Source organism: Somniosus microcephalus, chromosome 3 (assembly GCF_052327205.1).
Source record: "Somniosus microcephalus isolate GS21.2 chromosome 3, FLI_Smic_1.0, whole genome shotgun sequence".
Classification (NCBI taxonomy): Eukaryota; Metazoa; Chordata; class Chondrichthyes; order Squaliformes; family Somniosidae; genus Somniosus; species Somniosus microcephalus.
The window spans coordinates 111,596,538-111,619,700 of record NC_140989.1 but is presented as its reverse complement, the minus strand read 5'-3'; the positions used below and the strand labels follow the sequence as shown (position 1 = coordinate 111,619,700).

Sequence of the window (23,163 nt, the reverse complement as noted above, 5' to 3'; positions counted from 1 at the left end):
ATTTTTTTATTTTCTCCCTCGATTCTCAACTATTGCATGTAGATCAGCCTTTGTCCTTGTCCAACAGGTATGAGGTTCTTGCTGCTTGTGTGGATGAGGGAAAAGCATGCAGGATGGATGAGCAGGCTGACCATGGCACCATGGTGCAGGAGGCCATTCAAGTGGGGGGAGTGAAAGGGAATGTAGTTGTGGTAGGGAACAGTATAGTCAGGGGGATATATACTGTTCTCTGCAGCCGCGACCGAGAGTTCCAAAGGTTGTGTTGCCTGCCAGGGTTAAAGACATCTCCTCGTGGCTGGAGAAGAACTTGGAGGGGGGGGGGGCGTGGGTAGGAACCAACGACATAGGTAGAACTAGGAATGAGGTTCTGCTGAGGGAGTTTGAGGAGCTAGGATCCAAATTAAAAAGCAGAACCTCAAAAGGTAATCATCTCTGGATTGTTACCTGAGCCACGTGCAAATTGGCATAGGGACAAACAGATTAGAGGTTTAAATGTGTGGCTCAAAGTGGTGTGGGAGGAAGGGGTTTCGGTTCATGAGGCACTGGCACCAGTACTGGGGGAAGAGGGAGCTGTTCATTGGGATGGGCTCCACTTAAACTGGGCTGTGACCAGTGTCCTGGCAAACCGAATAACTAGGGCAGTAGACAGGGCTTTAAACTAATGAAGTTGGGGGGGGGGGGGGGGGGGGGAGATTCGGGAAAGAGTAAATTTAAAAGCAGCAAGAGAAATGTCAAGGCTCTAGAGTAGAGTTTTGGGTAAAAATAAGCAGAGTGGGTCAGGAAGGGAGAGAGAGAGCAACAAAGGTAATAGGCCATCAGTGACTAAGGTGACATCAGGGAAAGAGAAATAAGTCAAAGCTAAAGGCACTATATCTGAATACACGAAGCATTCGCAACAAAATAGATGAATTAATAGCGCATAGAAATGAACAGGTTTGATCCAATAGCCATAACGGAGACGTGGTTGCAAAGTAACCAAGGTCGGGAACTAAATATTCCAGAATATTTAACTTTTAGAAGGGATAGGCAAAATGGAAAAGGAGGAGGGGTAGCCCCGATAATAAAGGATGGGATAAAGACAGGAGAGAGAAAGGATCTTGGCTCCGAAAATCAAGTAGTAGAATCAGTTTGGGTGGAGCTAAGAAACAGCAAGGGGCAGAAAACATTGGTGGAGTTGTTTATAGGCCCCCAAACAGTAGTTGTAATGTAGGGCAGAGTATAAATCAGGAAATTAGAGGCGCATGTAACAAGGGTAATAATCATGGGGGACTTTAATCTACATATAGACTGGGCAAACCAAATTTGCAGTAATAGTGTGGAGGACGAATTCATGGAATGTATGCAAAATAGTTTTCTAGATCAGTATGTTGAGGAACCAACTAGGGAACAGGCTATTTTAGATCTAGTATTGTGCAACGAGAAAGGGTTAATTAATAACCTTGTAGTAAAGGGGCCTTTAGGGAAGAGTGACCATAATGATAGAATTTTATATTGAGTTAGAAGGTGACTTAGTTAAATCCGAAACTAGGGTCTTAAATCTAAACAAAGCAAACTACGTAGGTATGAGGGGCACGTTGGCTAGGTACGACAGTGGATGAGCAATGGCTAGCTTTTAAAGAATACATAATTTACAACAAATATACATTCCTTTAAAAAGGCACAAAAACCCCACCAGAAAAGTGGTCCAACCGTGTCTAACAAGAGAAGTTACGTATATAGTATTAGATCAAAGGAAGAGGTTAATAATGCTGCTAAAAAGTAAGCCTGAGGATTCGGAGGGTTTTAGAATTCAGCAGGATTTTAGAATTCAGCAAAGGAGGACCAAGAAATTGATAAAGAAAGGGAAAATAGAATGAGAGTAAACTAGCGAGAGACAGAGTGTAAAAGCTTCTATAGGTATGCAGAAAGGAAAAGATTAGTGAAAGTAAATGTGGGTCCATTACAGGCTGAGACAGGAGAATTTATAATGGGGAATAAGGAAATAGTAGAGAAATTAAACAAATACTCTGTCTGTTTTCACAGAAGACAACGTAAAAAACTTCCCAGAAATAGTGGACAACCAAGAGTCTAGCAAGAATGAGAAACTGAAAGATATTAACAACAAAGTAGTACTGGAGAAATTAATGGGACTGAAAGCCGATAAATCCCCTGGACCTGATGGCCTACATCGTAGGGTTTTGAAAGAGTTGGCTATAGAGATAGTGGATGCATTGGTTGTCATTATCCAAAATTTCATAGATTCTAGAACGGTTCCCGCAGATTGGAAGGTAGCAAATGTAACGCCACTATTTAAGAAAGAGAAAACGAGGAACTACAGACCAGTTAGCCTGACATCAGTATTAGGGAAAATGCTAGAATCTATTATGGTAACAGGGCACTTAGAAAATAATAATAGGATTGGGCAGAGTCATGAAAGGGAAAGTGTTTGACAAAATCTGTTTGAGGTTGTAACTAGTAGAATAGAGAAGGGGAAAACCACTGGATGTGGTGTATTTGGATTTTCAGAAGGCATTCGATAAGGTGCCACACAAGAGGTTATTAAACAAAATTAGGGCTCATGGGATTGAGGGTAATATACTAGCAAGGATTGAGGATTGGTTAACGGACAGAAAACAGAGAGTAGGAATAAACCAGTCATTTTCAGGTTGGCAGGCTGTAACTAATTGGGTACCGCAAGGATCAGTGCTTGGGCCTCAGCTAGTCACAATCTACATCAATGATTTGGATGAGGGGACCAAATGTAATATATCCAAGTTTGTTGTTGATACAAAGCTGGGTGGGAATGCAAGTTGTGAGGAGGATGCAAGGAGGCTTCAAGGGGATATAGACAGGCTAAGTGAGTGGGCAAGAACATGGCAAATGGAATATGTGGAGAAATGTGACATTGCTTTTCTATTTTTCCTACCAAAGTGGGTAGAGTATTTTTTTTAAATGGTGAGAGAGTGGGAAATGTTGGTGTTCAGAGGAACCTGGGTGTCCTTGTACACAAATTACTGAAAGTTAACATGCAGGTACAGCAAGCAATTGGAAAGCAAATGGTATGTTGGCCTTTATTACAAGAGGATTTGAGTATAAGAGTAAAGACATCTTACTGCAATTATATAGGGCCCTGGTGAGACCACACCTGGAGTATTGTGTACAGTTTTGGTCTCCTTACCCAAGGAAGGATATGCTTGCCATAGAGGGAGTGCAACGAAGGTTCACCAGGCTGGTTCCTGGGATGGGGGGGATTGTCCTACGAGGACAGATTGAGTAGACTAGGCCGATATTCTCCAGAGTTTAGATGAGAGGTGATCTCATTGAAACATACAAAATTCTTACAGGGGTTGACAGGGTAGATGTAGGGAGGATGTTTCCCCTGGCTGTGGAATCTAGAACCAGGCGTCACAGTCTCAGAATAAGGAGTCGGCCATTTAGGACCGACATGAGGAGAAATTTCTCCACTCAGAGGGTGGTGAATCTTTGGAATTCTCTACCCCAGAAGGCTGGGTCGTTGAGTATATTCAAGACAGAGATCGATAGATTTTTAAATATTAAGGGAATCAAGGGATATGGGGATAGTTCAGGAAAGTGGAGAGGAGGTAGAAGATCAGCCATGATATTGTTGAATGGCAGAGCAGGCTCAAAGGGCCAAATGGCCTACTCCTGCTCCTATTTATGTTCCTATATTCTTATATAAAATATTTAGTTATGAAGCCTTTCTTAGAGACGCATTGGGCTAATTTTCCCAAGTACATGGCAACGGAGGGGAACCTCACCTGCTGCCAGCGCAGATTGGAAAATCATGGGTAGTTTATTATTTTCGCTGGCAGCAGGTAAGGTTTTGCGCCACCAGTGCTCAGTTAGAAAGTGACTCCCTGCCCCCACCCCCCATTCAGTCTGACTGAAGGAACCCTTCTCATCATTGCCTACACTTATTTCAGTCATGCAACAAAACATTGGAATGTATAAGAAGTTAAGATTTATTAAGCACCACAAATCTAAACAGGGGATTTCAGAGCAAAGAACCAAACCTTTAGATGTTTAGAGCATCTTCCAAATTATAGTTAAAAATAAATGAAAATTACACAGTTTGTGAAAAATACTGCACCTTTAATCAATACTCCTGTAAGTTTTAACACCATGTTTTAAACAAAGGCAGTCGTGATACAGTTATTTACATTTTGAAGTTTGTTAATCTTTCAACATAACATTTCAAATACTAAACTACATTTTAACTCAGTAAACGTTTAACTTCTTTCAGACCCAAAAATGTGCATAGGACATTGGCTCCCCGAGACAGCTACAATAAACATTTCCCACTCCCCTTCATCTATAAACTGAATTTGTTGGGAAGAAGTAAAAAAAAACTATAGACAGCCAGAAACTCTGCATATAAATACTGGTATGCCTTTCCTGTGCAAATTTTGCCAATTTAAGCAAATGGGATTGTCATGGTACTCAGTGTTTTTATCAATATATGTTTTACAGAATAGTTTATACACTGATAGCCATGCTAGACCTTTTGAATATTGTACATTAATACAAGTAAAAACAAAACCTTAAAGCATATTTTATATATATATATTTAAATACTCTTAACATCCGAATAGTTGTAAATCTACACAATCCAGTACTCCAGGTGCACAATTGTCTATTTGGCAAGAAAACTGCACATGCAGGTTTGTCTCTCATTTCTTAACTGCAATTCCAGACTTGATCCTTTAAACTTCCATCCTTTTCAATCACCATTATAGAGGTCCACACAGCCCTTAATGACCAGAATTATACAGATGCCTCATTTCATTACACTATATACACTTCCATTAACATCACTGGAGATGCCTGTTGAAAGCTGCTAAGATGGTGTTCCATATGAACTAGAACCCATTGGCTTAGTGAGTCAAGCGCTCCACACATTTAATGATCCTCTAAATTTCGGTTGCAATTATTTTGCTTTATAAAATTTCTCTACATATTTGTACAGTTCAACTACTTCACTGCTGAAGTAGTTACACATTATTGTTCATTAAGCAAATGGAAAGGAACTGAAGATCTTTTGAAAAAAAGTCATAAATAGTAAGTTGTATCATACTCTTCCAGAGCAACATTTTGATTGTGGTCTTTAAGAGCTGGGAATGAGCAGACATAGATCACAACTCAGGATAATCAATGACCTTCTGAGGAACTGAAATTTGAATATGGAATTTCCTTGATCACAGTTCTTCAGGGACCTTCGGCTAAAGAAAACAAAACAATTGTCCATCAAATAACTTCAATGCCCTTGATTCATACACCCAGAAGCATCAGTCTTCTACAAAACCCATAAAAGACATGATGACTGAAGGTCTACTCTGACTTGAATAGCCAACCACAGCAAATCAAAGCGGCTCAATATCTGCCTATATGTGCAAAATATGGATAACCACAGATAGGGGAAATAAATTATGAATCCCAAATCTAAATGACTGCATTTCAAAATAAAAATACTAATTAATGTTATCTTTACAGAGTGGTCTCAATGAGGATGTGCCAAGTACATCACACAGGGGAAATCCAAGGGCGAGCTTATACCCAACTGCATCTACATTGGGGACATCCTCAGATTACAGGCTTGAATGAAGTGACCAGAGGGGGTTAAAAACTGGAATAAAAAAAGTAAAACTCAGAACTTGCATGGCAGTGGGATAGAAACTGTTCAAGTCACCAGCATCTCTCAAGGGATAACACCTAGGTCAATGACTGCTTGTTAAATGAAGGGACACTACAAATGCAAGAATCCCAAAATCCAACCCATGCTTGGTTGATGATCGTCTGTTAATTAAGCCCTTAAGAGTTTATCTGCACTTTTGAGAACGTATTCTGAGAGAGATCTGGCTAAGTTTTGCAACTATGCAACAAATTTTAGGTTTGAGAATCAAATGTGAAAGGTTCTGCAGACTCCAAGCAATAGGTTCATAAAGCGAGACCATTCACACTTGCTTCTTTTCTTGATTACTACAAGCTTGCTTTGTCAACATGAGGGAGGCTAAGATATATGGAACAAATGGGTTGCTTGGTGAGTCAAGCATATCAAAATGTTCTATATAGGTTTCCACATATACAACAAAAGTACATTGTTGCCCTCTTTTCAGAATCTTTAATGATACGCACAACAAAATTTAATCTTGAATTCTGTTCACTATTCAAGAATGAATGCACAACTACTGTGATCCTTAGTCTGAAGCTAATTTAAAAAGTTGATGCAAAACCCTTTAGTGCCATTACATTGCTCAGTACATACACTCTATACACTGTAGAACTTAAAAACCTTGCTTAGGATATCCAGAGGACCAAAGTGTTTTGCACAACTTCACTGTACATTTATTACTAGGAAGTGATTATAACATCAGATCAAATGGAGAAAACTAGATTGCATTTGTAACTATTTTAGTCACAGCATAAGGCACCATTAACAGAAATCTGGTGGGGCATCAGTCAATTTTTAAATCAACGTAAAAACAAAGTAATGCCATCTGTATTTTTCTCAGTTTTCACATCACAAGATGATGAAACATGTCGCTTAGTATACTGCTCTTGGCCACAAGTATGAAATGACTGGGGGGAAAAAAAAAATTCAGTGAGTTAATAGCTTAAATCTTGTAATCCAACTGACCGGTGATGAATGTTCCAGTGACTTTTTTTCTGGCAAATTAGTGCTTTTTTTGGGTCCATCTTGCTGAATAGGGAACGTCATACCGCTGCATAGTTCAGGGCTGACTGAATATCTCCCACTCACAGACCTTCCAGAGTGTCTGCCAGCCATTGGTCTAGAAATGTGTGTGGTGACACAATCTTCACTGATTGGTGGAATTCTATCATTGCTGAAGTACCTATAGAGGTAGTCCTCCCCTGAAAGAGATTGTTTTTCCTCTTTTAGAACTGAGAAGTTAAGTAAATTTGTATAATAAGCAAGTTACACAATATACAAAGCCTGAGATTAATACATTTTTCTTCTAGCTCATTTGGATTCCTTTGACCACGCATGTTGCATTCTTTTAAAATCAACATTTGGGTAGGTAGGATAAAGCCTTGCACATGCTGCTCCCCACGCACAGAGTTCTTGACTTTAAGCATGCTAGTTTGAAAGTGGCAACAACCAAAAGCGTAAGGCCTACTTTTACCAGCAAAAATTAAAAAAAAGTTTTTTTTTTTTTTTTTTTTAAAAAGTCCCCACTCATTTATAATTTAAAAATACTTAAGGCAAGTTTCTTTTTAGCCCCGTAAAAATTAAATTTGTTTAAAATATTTAATTTAATGTAATCTTAACTCTTTAAAAATGATTTAAAAATGTATTTAATGTTTTGATTTTTTTTTGGCGTGATCCCCATTCATACTTTTGACAGGTCTATCTGTCAAAAGTATGAAAGGAGATTCCCTTCTCCCATTGGCTCCCTATGGCCCACGTGATCCCAGGGATGCTTGCGAACCCCATGGATATGTGGGCCCTGCTCATTTCATCATGGAGAGGCCCAGGATCGGAAATGGCCGGACCTCTGGAGCCCTCCGGTAAGGGCGTAGATGTTTTCCAGATCGGAAGCCGCCGCACGCAGGAAGCCTCCGATCGGAAAATACGGGCCAAGGTAACTTCATGAAATACTCCTTATACAAGGACAGATTTTGCAGTTGAAATAACAGCACGGCCAACAGCACTCACCATTTTTTACATGGAAATTTGACAGCAACCGCATATGTGCAGTTAAATGTGGAAAACAGGAAGTTGCTTTCGGAGATGCCCAATAACGGTACCTCGACGGGAGACTCACCATTGAAATACATGGAACGATGTGAAGTTCCTGTATTAATCCGATATGTACGAACTAAAGTAGTCGGGAAAAGTTGAGGCTTTTTCAATCTCTCTGGCATTGTGGAGTCTCATTTCTTCAGATTTTATTATTGTTGGAGACTTGTTTAAGACTTCTTTTTTGTCTCTTAATCCAATCTTTCTTTCCCTCTCTGTACTTGATTTGACATTGAATACAATATTCTAACTGACATTTCCTGTTCAGACTCTGCGCTGCTCATTAACAATTCTTCAATCTGATTACCTGGTTAAGTTGCTTGCCCTGTTCACACAGGTCCCAGATGGCCTGCAGAGGGCACTATGCTTTTTGGATGGTTGGCTGACAGCAACTTCCAGTGAAAAAGCCCACAGAAAGTCTGTGGGCAAGTGCAAGTGTACCAAACGTTCCTTTGCCATTGACTGCAAAATAGGGCCCCTTATATTGGGGTTGATGAAATGACAGGTGTATATTGGGGTTGTTGAACTGACAGGTGCAGAGTGTATACAGGCACAATCTTAATATAAAAATAGCAGTGCATCTTGAATAAATATATTCCACCCGCAAAGGCCCATTAGTACACAAAAAATGAATAAGCAGTAAATATTAAACAAGCCAACCCAATCCAAATATTGTGCAATTTGCCACTGTGGTGAACAAAAAATAACTTTAATATAAGACCATCTGAATACTCCTTAAATACTGTAAACAAATGAAGTAAACCGGTCAAAAATAACCACAGTTTTTGACAAACCTTTCCTTCCTTCCACTCGGGGCCTTGGACAAGCTTCCACTGCACCCATCCAGCTCCCACTCACGGGCATCGACAGAGGTCGAGGTCTTCCTATTAATAGCATAACATTTTTAAATTTGAGCACTCCGCTTCCTGAAAACGTCAAATATCCTGCACAAATTCCATGATGAGGTTTGAAATACAACTTAAAAAATGTTCAAGTATGAAGTTATTAGGTTTTAAGAAAAATAAGAATCTGCAAGAAATCTACATGAAGTGATCCAGGGAATAACTTAAAAAGCTGGCTTTCACTTTGTTTTGGAAGGGGGGTTTCAGATAATGGAACCCAAGCCCAAAGTTCAAGCAGCTTTGATACAAATCTTCAGAATTCATTGCGACCTTGGAACTCACTCCCAAACACGGCATAGGACATACTGCTTTGTTACGGTTTTTACATTCCATTTTGGCAAGTGCTCAGCTGATGATGTACTGCACACATTAGGTCCCAAGTTTTTAAAAAGTCAATTACTAAAGAAAGGCTTGCATTTATATAGCACCTTTCACAACCTCAGGACGTCCCAAAGTGCTTTATAGCCAGTGAAATGCTTTTGAAGTGCAGCAGCCAATTTGCACACAGCAAAGTCCCACAAAGAGCAATGAGATATGACCAGGATAATCTGTTTTAGTGATGCTGGTTGATATTGACCAGGTCACCGGTGAGAACTCCCCTGCTCTTCGAAATAGTGCCATGGGATCATTTACACCCACCCGAGGGGACAGGTGGGTCCTCGGTTTAATGTCTCATCCAAAAGATGAGATATTAAGCAGAGGAGTTACTGGTTTTTACTATAGCCATAGAATAAGATTATATAGCAATATGATGCAAAGCTGGTACACAATTTAATAGTGCAGGAAACTTTGGTTTATCCGGAGGTTGTATGTCCAGAAACCTTGATCTACCGGCAGAACTCAGGAGCCGTTTTGTTAGGTTTTTTTTCTTCTCGTGGCTTTTTTTTCCTTCTCGTGGCTTTTTTTTCCCCCCAACAGTCAGGCTCTGGAAAGTCTCTCTGAAGCTGTTGCTAAGCTACAGAGACGCTTCCAATGTATGGGCCGACTGTTTAGAAGCTGTTGCTAAGCAACAGTGTTTGTTGTCAGATACAGAGATGAAAACCTTCGTATGCTTCAACATTAACGCTGGTATATCCGGCAGTTTTGATAGATCGGCAACAGCTCGGTCCCGTCGGTGCCGGATATAACAAAGTTTCCTGTATTGACCTCCCAAAACAAAAGTAGAACAATGATTTCTTTTTGCTAGCATGAGTGTAAAATTATTTACTTTGATTGGCATGCACCATATTCGTGGAAACCAAAAAAAAGAGAATCGCATTCCACAGCACATCAATTTTAAGCCGGAGCATCTAAAAATTCCAAGTGTTCCAAATTCCAAAATAATCAGTGTGCCATATTAGACATTTTCAAGGCTTGGATGAAAATTTTTGCCATGGGTTTGTGCCCGTTTCAATAACATAAGAAATAATAGCAGGGGTAGGCCATACGGCCTCTCGAGCCCACTCTGCCGTTCAATAAGATTATGGCTGATCCTCGACTTCCAATTCCACTTTCCCACCTGATCCCCATATCCCTTGATTCCCTTAGAATCCAAAAATCTATCGATCGGTCTTGAATATATTCAACGATTGAGCATCCACAGCCCTCTGGGGGAGAAAATGCCAAAGATTCACAACCTTGAGTGAAGAAATGCTCATCTCAGTCCAAAATGGCCAACCCAGTATCTCGAGACTATGCCCCCTAGTTCTAGGCTCTCCAGCCAGGGGATACAGCCTCTCAGCATCTACCCTGTCAATCCCTCTCAGAATCTTATGTTTCAATGAGATCACTTATCATTCTTCTAAATTCCAGAGAGTACAGGCTACTCAATATCTTCATAGGACAACCCTCTCATCCCAGGAATCAATCTAGTGAACCTTCGTTGCCCTCCCTTTAAAGGCAAGTATATCCTTCCTCAGGTACGGAGTCCAAAAAGGTACACAGTACTCCAGGTGTGCTCCATACCAGAGGAAGGGTATACTTACCTTAGAGGGAGGGCAACGAAGGTTCATTTGACTTAGAATCCTAAAAACAGCCATCTTATCATCTCTCAACCTTCTTTTTTCCAAGTGAGAACATGTCCAATTTACATAACTGCTACTCAATCCAATCCTTCCATCATTGTGGTTGCTTTCTTCTGTATCCTTTCAATAATTGCAATATTATTTTTGTACTGCGGCAGCCAGACAGTACACAGTATTCGAAGTGTGGCTGCATCATTGATTTATAAAGTGGTAGGATTCCTGCAGTATTCTGGCTCAACATTGACCTTTTCATACATGCCAACATCTGATTTGCTTTACTCACTGCTGCCAAGTATTGCTGCGATAGCTTCAATTTGTCAATCAGGGCCCCATAGATCTCATTTTCCATGCACATTTTTTTCCCCCCATTTAATTAACAGTCCCTTCCTGGATTGTTTTGCCCCAATATGAAGCACTTTGCATTTCTCTACAGTGAATTTCATCTGCCACCTGTCTGCCCAATTCCCAAATATATTCAAATGTTCCTGTTCTGTTCAACTTTGGAGTCTGACCACCTTCATTTGTTTTGTATCATCTGCAAATTTAGTCACCATGCTCGTTCGTGACTCCTAGCTCCAGATCATTATAAAGATCTTAAAACAAAAGAGGTCCCAAAACAGGCCCGAGACACCCCACTGGTAACGTTCCTCCAGGCTAATGACAATCCCTGTACCACTACGCCCTACATATCCATTTTAAAATATTTTCACCGATACCCGCTTTCTTTATTTTCAGTAACAGTCTTTCCAGAGGAACTGCATCACAGGCTTTACTGAAAACCAAGTACGCCACATTTTGTAAAATTCATTTTTATGGGATGTGGGCGTCGCTGGCAAGGCCAGCATTTATTGTCCATCCCTAATTGTCCAAGAAGGTTGGTGAGCCACCTTCTTGAACTGCTGCAGTCCATGTGGTGAAGGTACTCCCACAGTGCTGTTAGGTAGGGAGTTCCAGGATTTTGACCCAGCGACGATGAAGGATCGGCAATATACTTCTAAGTCAGGATGGTGTGACTTGCAGGTTGTGGTGTTCCCATGCGCCTGCTGCCCTTGTCCTTCGAAGTGGAAGAGGCCGTGAGTTTGGGAGGTGCTGCTAAAGAAGCCTTGGGGAGTTGCTGCAGTGCATCTTGTAGATGGTACACACTGCAGCCACAGTATGCCGGTGGTGGATGAGGTGCCAATCAAGCGGGCTGCTTTGTCCTGGATGGTGTTGAGCTTCTTGAGTGTTGTTGGAGCTGCACTCATCCAGGCAAGTGGCGAGTATTCCATCACACTCCTTACTTGTGCCTTTTAGATGGTGGACAGGCTTTGGGGAGTCAGGTGGCGAGACACTCACCACAGAATACCTAGCCTCTGACCTGCTCTTGTTGCTACAGTATTTATGTGGCTGGTCCAATTAAGGTTCTGGTCAATGGTGACCCCCAGGATGTTGATGGTTGGGGGATTCGGCGATGGTATTGCCGTTGAATGTCAAGGGGCAGTGGTTAGACTCTTGCTTGTTGGAGATAGTCATTGTCTGGCACTTCTGTGGCGCGAATGTTACCTGCCACTTATCAGCCCAAACCAGAACGTCGTCCAGGTCTTGTGGCATGGACTGCTTCATTATCTGAGGAGTTGTGAATGGCACTGAACACTGTGCAGTCATCAGCGAACATCCCCATTTCTGACCTTATGATGGAGGGAAGGTCATTGATGAAGCAGCTGAAGATGGTTGGGCCTAGGACACTACCCTGAGGAACTCCTGCAGTGATGTCCTGGAACTGTGATGATTGACCTTCAATCACCACAACCATCCTCCTTTGTGCTAGGTATGGCTCCAGCCAGTAGAGAGTTTGACCCCCAATTCCCATTGACTTCAGTTTTACTAGGGCTCCTTGATGCCACATTCGGTCAAATGCTGCCTTGATGTCAAAGGCAGTCACTCTCACCTCACCTCTGGAATTCAGCTCCTTTGTCCATGTTTGGACCAAGGCTGTAATGAGCTCAGGAGTCGCGTGGTCTTGGCAGAACCCAAACTGGGCATCAGTGAGCAGGTTATTGGTGACTAAGTGTCGCTTAATAGCACTGTCGATGACACCTTCCATCACTTTGCTGACGATTGAGAGCAGACTGATGGGGCGGTAATTGGCCGGATTGGATTTGTCCTGCTATTTGCGGACAGGACATACCTGGGCAGTTTTCCACATTGTCAGATAGATGCCAGTGTTGTAACGGTACTGGAACTGCTTGGCTAGAGGCACGGCTAGTTCTGGAGCACAAGTCTTCAGCACAATAGCCGGGACGTTGTCAGGGCCCATAACCTTTTCTATATCCAGTGCGCTCAGCTGTTGCTTGATTTCACGTGGAGTGAATTGAATTGGCTGAAGACTGGCTTCTGTGATGGTGGGGACCTCAGGAGGAGGCCGATATGCATCATCCACTCGGCACTTCTGGCTGCAAACGCTTCAGCCTTGTCTTTTGCACTCACGTGCTGGGCTCCACCATCATTGGGGATGGGGATATTCATGGAGCCTCCACCTCCCGTTAGTTGTTTAATGGTCCACCACCATTCACGACTGGATGTGGCATGACTGCAGAGCTTTGATCTGATCTGTTGATTGTGGGATCGCTTAGCCCAGTCTATAGCATGCTGCTTCTGCTTTTTAGCATGCATGTAGTCCTGTGTTGCAGCTTGCCCAGGTTGGCACCTTATTTTTAGGTATGCCTGGTGCTGTTCCTGGCATGCTCTTCTACATTCCTTATTGAACCAGGGTTGGTACCCTGGCTTGATGGCAATGGTAGAGTGAGGGATATGCCGGGCTATGATGTTACAGATTGCAGTGAAATACAATTCTGCTGCTGCTGATGGCCCACAGTGCCTCATGGATGCCCAGTTTTGAGCTGCTAGATCGGTTCTAAATCTATCCCATTTAGCACGGTGGTAGTGCCACACATGATGCAGGGTGTCCTCAGTGTGAAGACTGTACTTCATCTCCACAATGACTGCGGTGGTCACTGCTATCAATACTGTCACGGACAGATGCGTCTGTGACAGGTAGATTGGTGAGGAGGTGGTCAAGTAGGTTTTTCCCCTCGTGTTGGTTCTCTCACCACCTGTTGCAGGCCCAGACTGGCAGCTACGTCCTTCAGGACTCTGCCAGCTCCGTCAGTAGTGGTGCTACCGAGCCACTCTTGGTGATGGACATTGAAGTCCCCCACCCAGAATACATTGTGTGTGGTATGTGGTAATTGGCAGGAGGATTCCTTGCCTATGCTTGACCTGAAGCCATGAGACTTCATGGGGTCAATGTTGAGGACTCCCAGGGCCACTTCTTTCCGACTGTATACCACAGTGCTGTCATAGAAGAAGATAGGAGCAGGAGTAGGCCATTTGGCCCCTCGAGCCTGCTCTGCCATTCAATGCGATCATGGCTGATCCAAATTCAGTACCCGGTCCCAGCTTTCTCCCCATACCCCTTGATCCCTTTAGCCTTGAGAAATATATCCAACTCCTTCTTGAATATATTTAATGAATTGGCCTCTACTGCCTTCTGTGGTAGATAATTCCACAGGGTCACCACTCTCTGGGCGAAGAAATTCCTCCTCATTTCTGTCCTAAATGGCCTACCCCTTATCCTTAGACTGTGACCCTTGGTTCTGGACTGCCCGACCATCAGGAACATCCTTCCAGCATCTAGTCTGTCTAGTCCGGTTAGAATTTTATAAGTTTTGATGAGATCCCCTCTCATTCTTCTAAACTCCAGCGAGTACAAGCCCAATCGATCCAATCTCTCCTCATACGTCATTCCTGCCATCCCAGGTATCAGCCTGGTGAATCTTCACTGAACTCATTCCATGGCAAGAACATCCTTCCTCAGATAAGGTGACCAAAACTGCACACAATACTCAAGGTGTGGTCTCACCAAGGCCCTGTAAAACTGCAGCAAGACATCCTTGTTCCTGTACTCAAACCCTCGCTACAAAGGCCAACATACCATTTGCCTTCTTAACCACCTGCTGCACCTGCATGCGTACCTTCAGCGACTGGTGCACAAGGACACCCAGGTCTCGTTGCACTTCCCCTCTCCCAATCTATTGTCATTCAGATAATAATCTGCCTTCCTGTTTTTGCTACCAAAGTGGATAACCTCAATTTTATCCACGTTATATTGCATCTGCCATGCTTCCGCCCAATCACCCAACTTGTCCAAATCATCCTGGAGTTTCTCTGCATCCTCCTCACAGCACACATGCCCACCCAGCTTTGTGTCGTCCGCAAATTTGGAGATATTACATCTAGTTCCCTTGTCTAGATCATTAATATATATTGTGAATAGCTGGGGTCCAAGGACCGATCCCTGTGGTACCCCACTAGTCACTGCCTGCCACTCGGGAAAAGACCAGTTTATTCCAACTCTTCGCTTTCTGTCTGCCAACCAGCTCTCTAGCCAAGTCAGTACATTGCCCCCAATCCCATGTGCCTTAAATTTACACGCTAATCTCTTATGCAGGACCTTATTGAAAGCCTTCCGAAAGTCCAAATACACCACATCCACTGGTTCTCCCTTATCTATTTTACCAGTTACATCCTCAAAAAATTCCAGTAGATTAGTTGAGCACGATTTACCTTTTGTAAATCCATGTTGACTTTGTCCGGTCCTGTCACTGTTTTCCAAGTGCTCTGCTATTACATCTTTTATAATGGACTCTAGCATTTTCCCCACTACCGATGTCAGGCTTACCAGTCTGTAATTCCCCGTTTTCTCTCTACCACCTTTTTTGAATAGTGGGGTAACATTAGCTACCCTCCAATCCATGGGTACCGTTCCAGATTCCATCGAATGTTGGAAGATGATCAGCAATGCATCTACTATTTCTAGGGCCACTTCCTTAAGTACCCTAGGATGTAGATTATCAGGCCCTGGGGATTTATCAGCCTTCAATCCCATCAATTTCCTTAACACCATTTCCCTACAAATACTGATTTCTTTCAGTTCCTCCCTTTCATCAGACCCTATGTTCCCCGACATCTCTGGGAGGTTATTTGTGTCCTCCTGTGATAACAGAACCAAACTATATATTTAATTGGTCTTCCATTTCTTTGTTCCCCAGTATAAATTCCCCTGATTCTGACTGCAAGGGACCTACGCTTGACTTCACCAATTTTTTTCTCTTCACATATCTATAAAAGCTTTTAGTCAGTTTATGTTCCCTGCAAGCTTACTCTCAAATTCTATTTTCCCCTTCTTAATTAATCCCTTTGTCGAATCCTAAACTGCTCCCAATCCTCAGGTTTACTGCTTTTTCTGGCCATTTTATATGTCCTCTCCTTGGATCTTATGCTATCCCTAATTTCCCTTGTTAGCCACGATTGAGTCACCTTTTTTGTTTTATTTTTATGCCAAACTGGGATGAACAAATTCTGTAGCTCATCCATGCGGTCTTTAAATGTTTGCCATTGCCTATCCACCGTCAACCCTTTGAGTGACACTCCCCAATCAATCCTACCCAACGCGCACCTCAGACCATCGTAGTTTCCTTTATTTAAATTCAGGACCCTAGTCTGAGTCAACAACTTCATTCTCCATCTTAATGAAGAATTCTATCATCTTATGATCGCTCCGACCCAAGGGGCCTCGTACAACAAGATTGTTAATTAATCCTTTCTCGTTACATAATACCCAGTCTAAGATGGCCTGATCTCCGGTTGGTTCCTCGACATAATTGGTCTAGGAAACCATCCTGTAAACACTTCAGGAATTCCTCCTCCACAGTATTATTACTAATTTGGTTAGCCCAATTTATATGTAGATTAAAGTCACCCATGATGACTGCTGTGCCCTTTTTGCACGCTTCTCTAATTTCCCTTTTAATGCCATCCCCAACCTCTGCATTACTGTTTGGAGGTCTATATACCACTCCCACTGTTTTCTGCCCCTTGGTATTTCTCAGTTCTACCCATACAGATTCCACATCATCAGAGCCAATATCCTTCCTTACAATTGTGTTAATCCCTTCTTCAACCAACCAGCAATGCTACCCCACCTCCCTTTCCTTTTTGCCTATCTTTCCTGAATATTGAATACCCCTGGATGTTGAGTTCCCAGCCGTGGCCACCCTGGAGCCATGTTTCCTTAATCCTAATCAAATCATAATCGTTTACTTCTATTTGCGCAGTTAATTCATCCACCTTATTACGAATGCTCCTCGCATTAAGACAAAGCCTTCAGGCTTTTTTTTTTTTTTTTTATATAAACGCTCTTAGACCTATTAGAATTATTATTTACTGTGACCATGTTTGATTTAAACCGTTGATTTCTCTGACTGCCACTTTTGTTTTTCTCCTTCCTATCTTATATCCTCGTTTCCCTTTCCTCTGTCCCTCTGCCATTTTAGTTTAAACCCTCCCCCAGAGCACTAGCAAACACTCCCCCTAGGACATCGGTCCCGGCCCTGCCCAGGTGCAAACCGTCCAGTTTGAACTGGTCCCACCTCCCCCAGAACCGGTTCCAATGTCCCAGGAATTTGAAACCCTCCCCCTCACACCATTCCTCTAGCCACGTATTCATCTGAAATATCCTTCTATTTCCACTCTGACTAGCACGTGGCACTGGTAGCAATCCTGCGATTACTACCTTTGAGGTCCTATTTTTTAGTTTACCTCCTAACTCCCTATATTCAGCTTTTAGGACCTCATCCCATTTTTTACCTATATCGTTGGTATCTATATGCACCATGACAACTGGCTGTTCACCCTCCCCTTCCAAAATATTCTGCAGCCACTCAGACAGCCTTGACCCTTGCACCAGGGAGGCAACACACCATCCTGGAGTCTCGTTTGCGGCCGCAGAAACGCCTATGTATTCCCCTTACAATTGAATCCCCTATTACTATAGCTCTACCCCTCTTTTTCCTCCCGTCTTGTGCAGCAGAACCACCTCTGGTGCCAGGAAGTTGGCTGCTGCTGCCTTCCTCTGATAAGCCATCCCCCCCCCCCCCCAACAGTACTCAAAGTGGTGTATCAGAGGGGGATGTCCACAGGGGACCCCTGCACTACCTGCCTGTGCCTTGTACTCTGTCTGTTGGTCACCAATTCCCTTTCTGCCTGTCCAACCTTTGCCTGCGGTGTGACCAACTAATCAAACGTGCTATTCACGACGTCCTCAGCATTGTGAATGTTCCAGTATGAATCCAATCGCAGCTCCAGCGCCGCAATGCGGTCTGCCAGTAGCTGCAGCTGGACAGACTTCCTGTACACAAGGTTGTCAGGGACACAGGAAGTGTCCCAGAGTTCCCACATATCGCAGGAGGAGCATACCACGGCACCGGGCTGTCCTGCCACGACTTACCCTTTAGTTAATTGCAATTAAATTAAATCAAATCAATCCCACCAATTTCACTACAGTTAAATGATATATTTAAGGGTTCTGGTTTACAAACAGTCCCCGCTACACCACAGAGTTAAAGTTTAAAACAAGAGAAATACTCACCAATCACTTACCTGCTTTCTGGTGACATCACACTTCGATTACTTTTTACTTCTCTCCCTCTCTGAGATTGGAGATTAGTAGGCCTACCTGGTCTCTTGGAGCCTTTTATAGCCCCGCTGCTGCCGCTGAAATTCCCGCCGACGCGATGAGGCCTACCTGGTCTCTTGGAGCCTTTTATAGCCCCGCTGCTGCCGCTGAAATTCCCGCCGACGCGGTGAGGCCTACCTGGTCTCTTGGAGCCTTTTATAGCCCCGCTGCTGCCGCTGAAATTCCCGCCAACGCTGAGGCCTACCTGGTCTCTTGGAGCCTTTTATAGCCCCACTGCCGCCGCTGAGTTTCCCGCCAATGCCCTCAACTAGCTCTGGGCCTGGTCACCCTGGTGGGTCTGTCCTGCCGGTGGGACAGACCCAGGGATGGTGATGGAGGAGTTTGGAACATTGGCTGAAAGGTATGATTCTGTGAGTATGACTGAAAGGTATGATTCTGTGAGTATGACTATGTCAGGCTGTTGCTTGACTAGTCTGTGGGACAGCTCTCCCAATTTTGGCACAAGTCCCCAGATGTTGGTGGAGGACGACTTTGCAGCGTTGACTGGGCTGGGTGCGCGTTGTTGTGTCTGTAGCCGGTGCAGCAGTCGATGCCGGGTGGTCCGTCTGGTTTCATTCTTATTTTGTTTTGTAGCGGTTTGCTTGGCCATTTCAGAGTAGACCAGGTAAAGACGCCAGATTTCCTTCCCTAAAAAAGGACATTAGTGAACCAGATGGGTTTTTACAATCTGATAGTTTCATCGTTACCATTACTGAATCTAGCTTTTTATTCCGGATTCATTTAAATTAACTGAATTTAAATTCCCCAGCTGCCGTGGTGGGATTTGAACTCATGCCTCTGGATCACTAGCCTAGTGACATAACCACTATGCTACTCTTCCCGTATCCACTGCCATACCCGTGTCACACCCTCAAAAGGAAAAAAAGTCTTTAAGCTTTGCTGCTGTTGATTTAAGGTAGTATCTGAACCCCATATTGAGGATTCTGTAGGAGACAGTCTGTGCAGATGACCACAACCTTTACTAACACTGCTGAACACAAGGATAGACTGTTCAATGAGTCAGGAATATATACCTCCAAATGTATTGGAATTTGGGAAATTCTAACCAAGAGGTGGAAAAAATATCAACCACTTAATTTCAGAAGGCACAACAGGGAAACAAACCATATAACTGTGTCTTGTCCCGCATTCTGGTGGGCGTAGGCACTTCGAACGCATATGGAGGCAACTGATCATATTCTGCAACAGTAAACCGTCGTCTCTGGTATTCTTGATCAAGGAAAGAATTGGGCGACTCTGAACCCTTTGGTACAGGCCTGATTGGTCCATGCTTGCTGACCTCCTCATAATCCAGGTCACCTTGGTCATTCCTGAATGTTAGGAGAAAGTATTAACATATTTGATCATTTTTTGGATCCATGGTTCATAAACAAATCCTGAAACAATTAGTTTAATTATTGAATTGCCATTAGTTACACCTAGCAATAAAATTAAGTGAAAAGGAAGAACTTGCATTTATAATTGCACCTGATTGTGCCCCCAGAAATGACCCCCCAGAAATGACAAGTGCTTTAGACACAACAAATTACATTTTGTATTACTCTGGTGTGGGTAAACACAGCAGCCATTGTGTGTTTGAACCCACAATCTTCAGACTCAAGTGAGTGAAGTGAATGGAGCCAAGCTAACACTTAATATTCTTTAAGATCAAGACGCAAGCTTTCAAACTGAAGTGTGCAAGATCACCAGTCTGTTTAGGGCTAGTATAGAGTGTGTCACAAGCAGTGTCTCAGGAATGCTGTATTTTTTTTAAATTTTTTATAAATACTTCACAAATGTTCCTTTATGGCAATAAAAAAAACTCTTGAAACAATAGTACTGTTTTCCTTTGGGTAGCAGACACCATTTCAGAAGTTAGGGCAGGGGAATCCCCAGACTGTGTCAATAGTTGCAGGATGTTCTTCATACAGCAAAGTTTGAAAACAATTTAAAACAAGCTAAACTAATGGGAAAGTCCCTGCACTCAGAAACTAAAGAGTATCTGCATAGTGACAGATACACTGAAAATTTTAAAACAAATTGATTTCAATTACTTACTATCATGCTGATTTGGGAGGGGGTGGGGTCGGTTAGACCAAAGGGCCACATTAAATTTGTAAGATTAAAATGAAAGGCTACCTGCTATACAGAAATTATGACTTGTTTTATAAACCTGTAAAACTAGTATACATTTTGCTGAACATAAGAATTAGGAGGTGTAGGCAACTCGGCCCCTTGAGTCTGCTCAGCCATTCAAGATCATGGCTGATCTGATTAGTCCACATTCCCGCCTACCCCCGATAACCTTTCACCCCCTTGCTTATCAAGAATCTACCTCTGACTTAAAAATATTCAAAGACTCTGCTTCCACCGACCTCTGAGGAAGAGAATTCCAAAGACTCATGACCCTCTGAGAAAAAATTTCCCCTCATCTCCATCTTAAATGGGCGACCCCTTATTTTTAAAACAGTGACCCCTAGTACTAGATTCCCCACAAGAGGAAACATCCTCCCCACATCCACCCTGTCAAGACCCCTCAGGATCTTATATGTTTCAATCAAGTCACCTCTTACTCTAAACTCCAGCAGATACAAGCCTAGCCTGTCCAACCTTTCCTCATAAGACCACCCGCCCATTCCAGGTATTAGTCCAGTAAACGTTCTCTGAACTACTTCCAACGCATTTACATCCATCCTTAAATAAGACGACCAATACTATACACAGTACTGCAGATGTGGTCTCAGCAATGCCCTGTATAATTGAAGCATAACCTCCATACTTTTGTATTCAATTCCCCTCACAATAAAACAACATTCTATTAGCTTTTCTAATTACTTACTGTACCTGCATACTAACCTTTTGCGATTCATGCACTAGGACACCCATCTTAGACTGGGTATTATGTAATAAGAAAGGATTAATTAGCAATGTTGTTGTGCAAGGCCCCTTGGGGAGGAGCGATCATAATATAAGAATTCTTCATTAAGATGGAGAGTGACGTAGTTGACTCAGACTAGGGTCCTGAATTTAATTAAAGGAAACCAGGATGGTATGAGGCGCGAGTTGGCTAGGATGGATTGGGGAACGTTAAAGGGTTGACGGTGGATAGGCAATGGCAAACATTTAAAGATCGCATGGATGAACTACAAAAGTTGTTCATCCCTGTTTGGCATAAAAATAAAACAAAAAAGGTGACTCAACCGTGGCTAACAAGGGAAATTAGGGATAGCATAAGATCCAAGGAGAGGACATATAAATTGGCCAGAAAAAGCAGCAAACCTGAGGATTGGGAGCAGTTTAGGATTCAGCAAAGGAGGACAAAGGGATTAATGAAGAGGGGGAAAACAGAATATGAGAGTAAGCTTGCAGGGAACTGACTGTAGAAGCTTCCATAGATATGTGAAGACAAAAAGATTGGTGAAGTCAAGCGTAGGTCCCTTGCAGTCAGAATCAAGGGAATTTATAATGGGGAACAAAGAAATGGCAGACCAATTAAATACATACTTTGGTTCTGTCTTCACAAAGGAGGTCACAAATAACCTTCCAGAGATGTCGGGGAACATAGGGTCAAATGAGAGGGAGGAATTGAATGCAATCAGTATTTGTAGAGAAATGGTATTAAGGAAATTGACGGGATTGAAGGCCAATAAATCCCCAGGGCCTGATAATCTACATCCTAGGGTACTTAAGGAAGTGACCCTAGAAATAGTAGATGCATTGCTGGTCATCTTCCAAAACTCTACAGACTCTGGAACAGTTCCCATGGATTGGAGGGTAGCTAATGTAACCCCACTATTTAAAAAAGGTGGTCGGGAGAAAACGGGGAATTATAGACCGGTAAGCCTGACATCAGTAGTGGGGAAAATGCTAGAGTCCATCATAAAAGATGTAATAGCAGAGCATTTGGAAAACAGTGACAGGATCGGACAAAGTCAACATGGATTTACAAAAGGTAAATCGTGCTCGACTAATCTGGAATTTTTTGAGGATGTAACTGGTAAAATAGATAAGGGAGAACCAGTGGATGTGGTGTATTTGGACTTTCAGAAGGCTTTCAATAAAGTCCCACATAAGAGATTAGCGTGCAAAGTTAAAGCACATGGGATTGGGGGTAATGTACTTATCGTGTCCACGGACAGTCTATACATAGCCCAGCCAGAACTGGACACATTTTTGCGCCTTGTTGTTGGATTCGGCAAGATCTGCAACAGTGCAGGGTTCCTCCAACGATGGGCATTGCAGGAGAGGTTTGCATAGTCTGTGCCTCAGTTCCACATTCACAAGTTGTCGGGCTGGTTGAATATCCCCATTTGCTTAGTGACACCTTTGAGCAACGTACACCGGTCCTAAGTTTGTTAAGGCACTTCCAGATTGCCCAGTTGCAATTAGCTCCTGGGGGAAGGCTTTCATCAGGTAAAATTTCCATCGCTGGGGGTTGTTCAAGACTGGCGAGCCGGTCTTTCCACAAGGCGATGTGGGCTTCAGATGAGGTTGATTGTAATGGAACAACACTGTTCATGAAGCTCTTCCTTGACTTTAGGCGGCTGGGTGTAGGTGTATGACAATGCAGAGGGTGCCTCTCATCTGATGTTTGACGGAGTCGCTCTTTCTTGCTGGCTACCGTTCTTATATCAGGGGGAGTGATACCCGCCAGGATACATAGGCTGTTGGTGTTTGTTGGTTTTAAGCAACCTGTGATAAATCGGCAGCTTGCATTCAGAACAGCATCCATCTTCTTGGCATGAGTAGACCTTTCCCATGCAGGGAAGGCGTATTCGGCAGTGGAATAGCAAAGAGCAAGTGCACTGGTTCGTAATGTTTTCGGGCTTGCTCCCCATCTTGTGTTAGTGAGCTTATTCAGGATGTTGTTTCGTGCGCTCACTTTTGCCTTTGTCTTCTCGATGTGGTTCTTGAAGGTGAGGCATTGGTCAAGGGTGACTCCTA

The 23,163-nt window shown here is 43.0% G+C and overlaps 1 protein-coding gene across 4 annotated transcripts in view; it reads right to left on the bottom strand.

Moving 5' to 3' along the window:
• Window positions 1–4,071: 4,071 nt before the first annotated feature.
• cnksr3 (cnksr family member 3) overlaps window positions 4,072–23,163 on the bottom strand; it is a 226,273-nt gene continuing 207,181 nt past the window's right edge. For 2 of the 4 annotated variants that reach the window (XM_085981475.1, XM_085981478.1), the window contains 3 exons: window positions 19,345–19,550; window positions 8,554–8,643; window positions 4,072–6,870 (listed from right to left, as the gene is read on the bottom strand). In XM_085981475.1, the coding sequence (XP_085837601.1) occupies window positions 6,596–6,870; window positions 8,554–8,643; window positions 19,345–19,550 (571 nt within the window). In that variant the 3' untranslated portion in view covers window positions 4,072–6,595. The remainder of the gene's footprint in view (window positions 6,871–8,553; window positions 8,644–19,344; window positions 19,551–23,163) is intronic. The other 2 variants (XM_085981476.1, XM_085981477.1) reach the window with 2 other exon arrangements.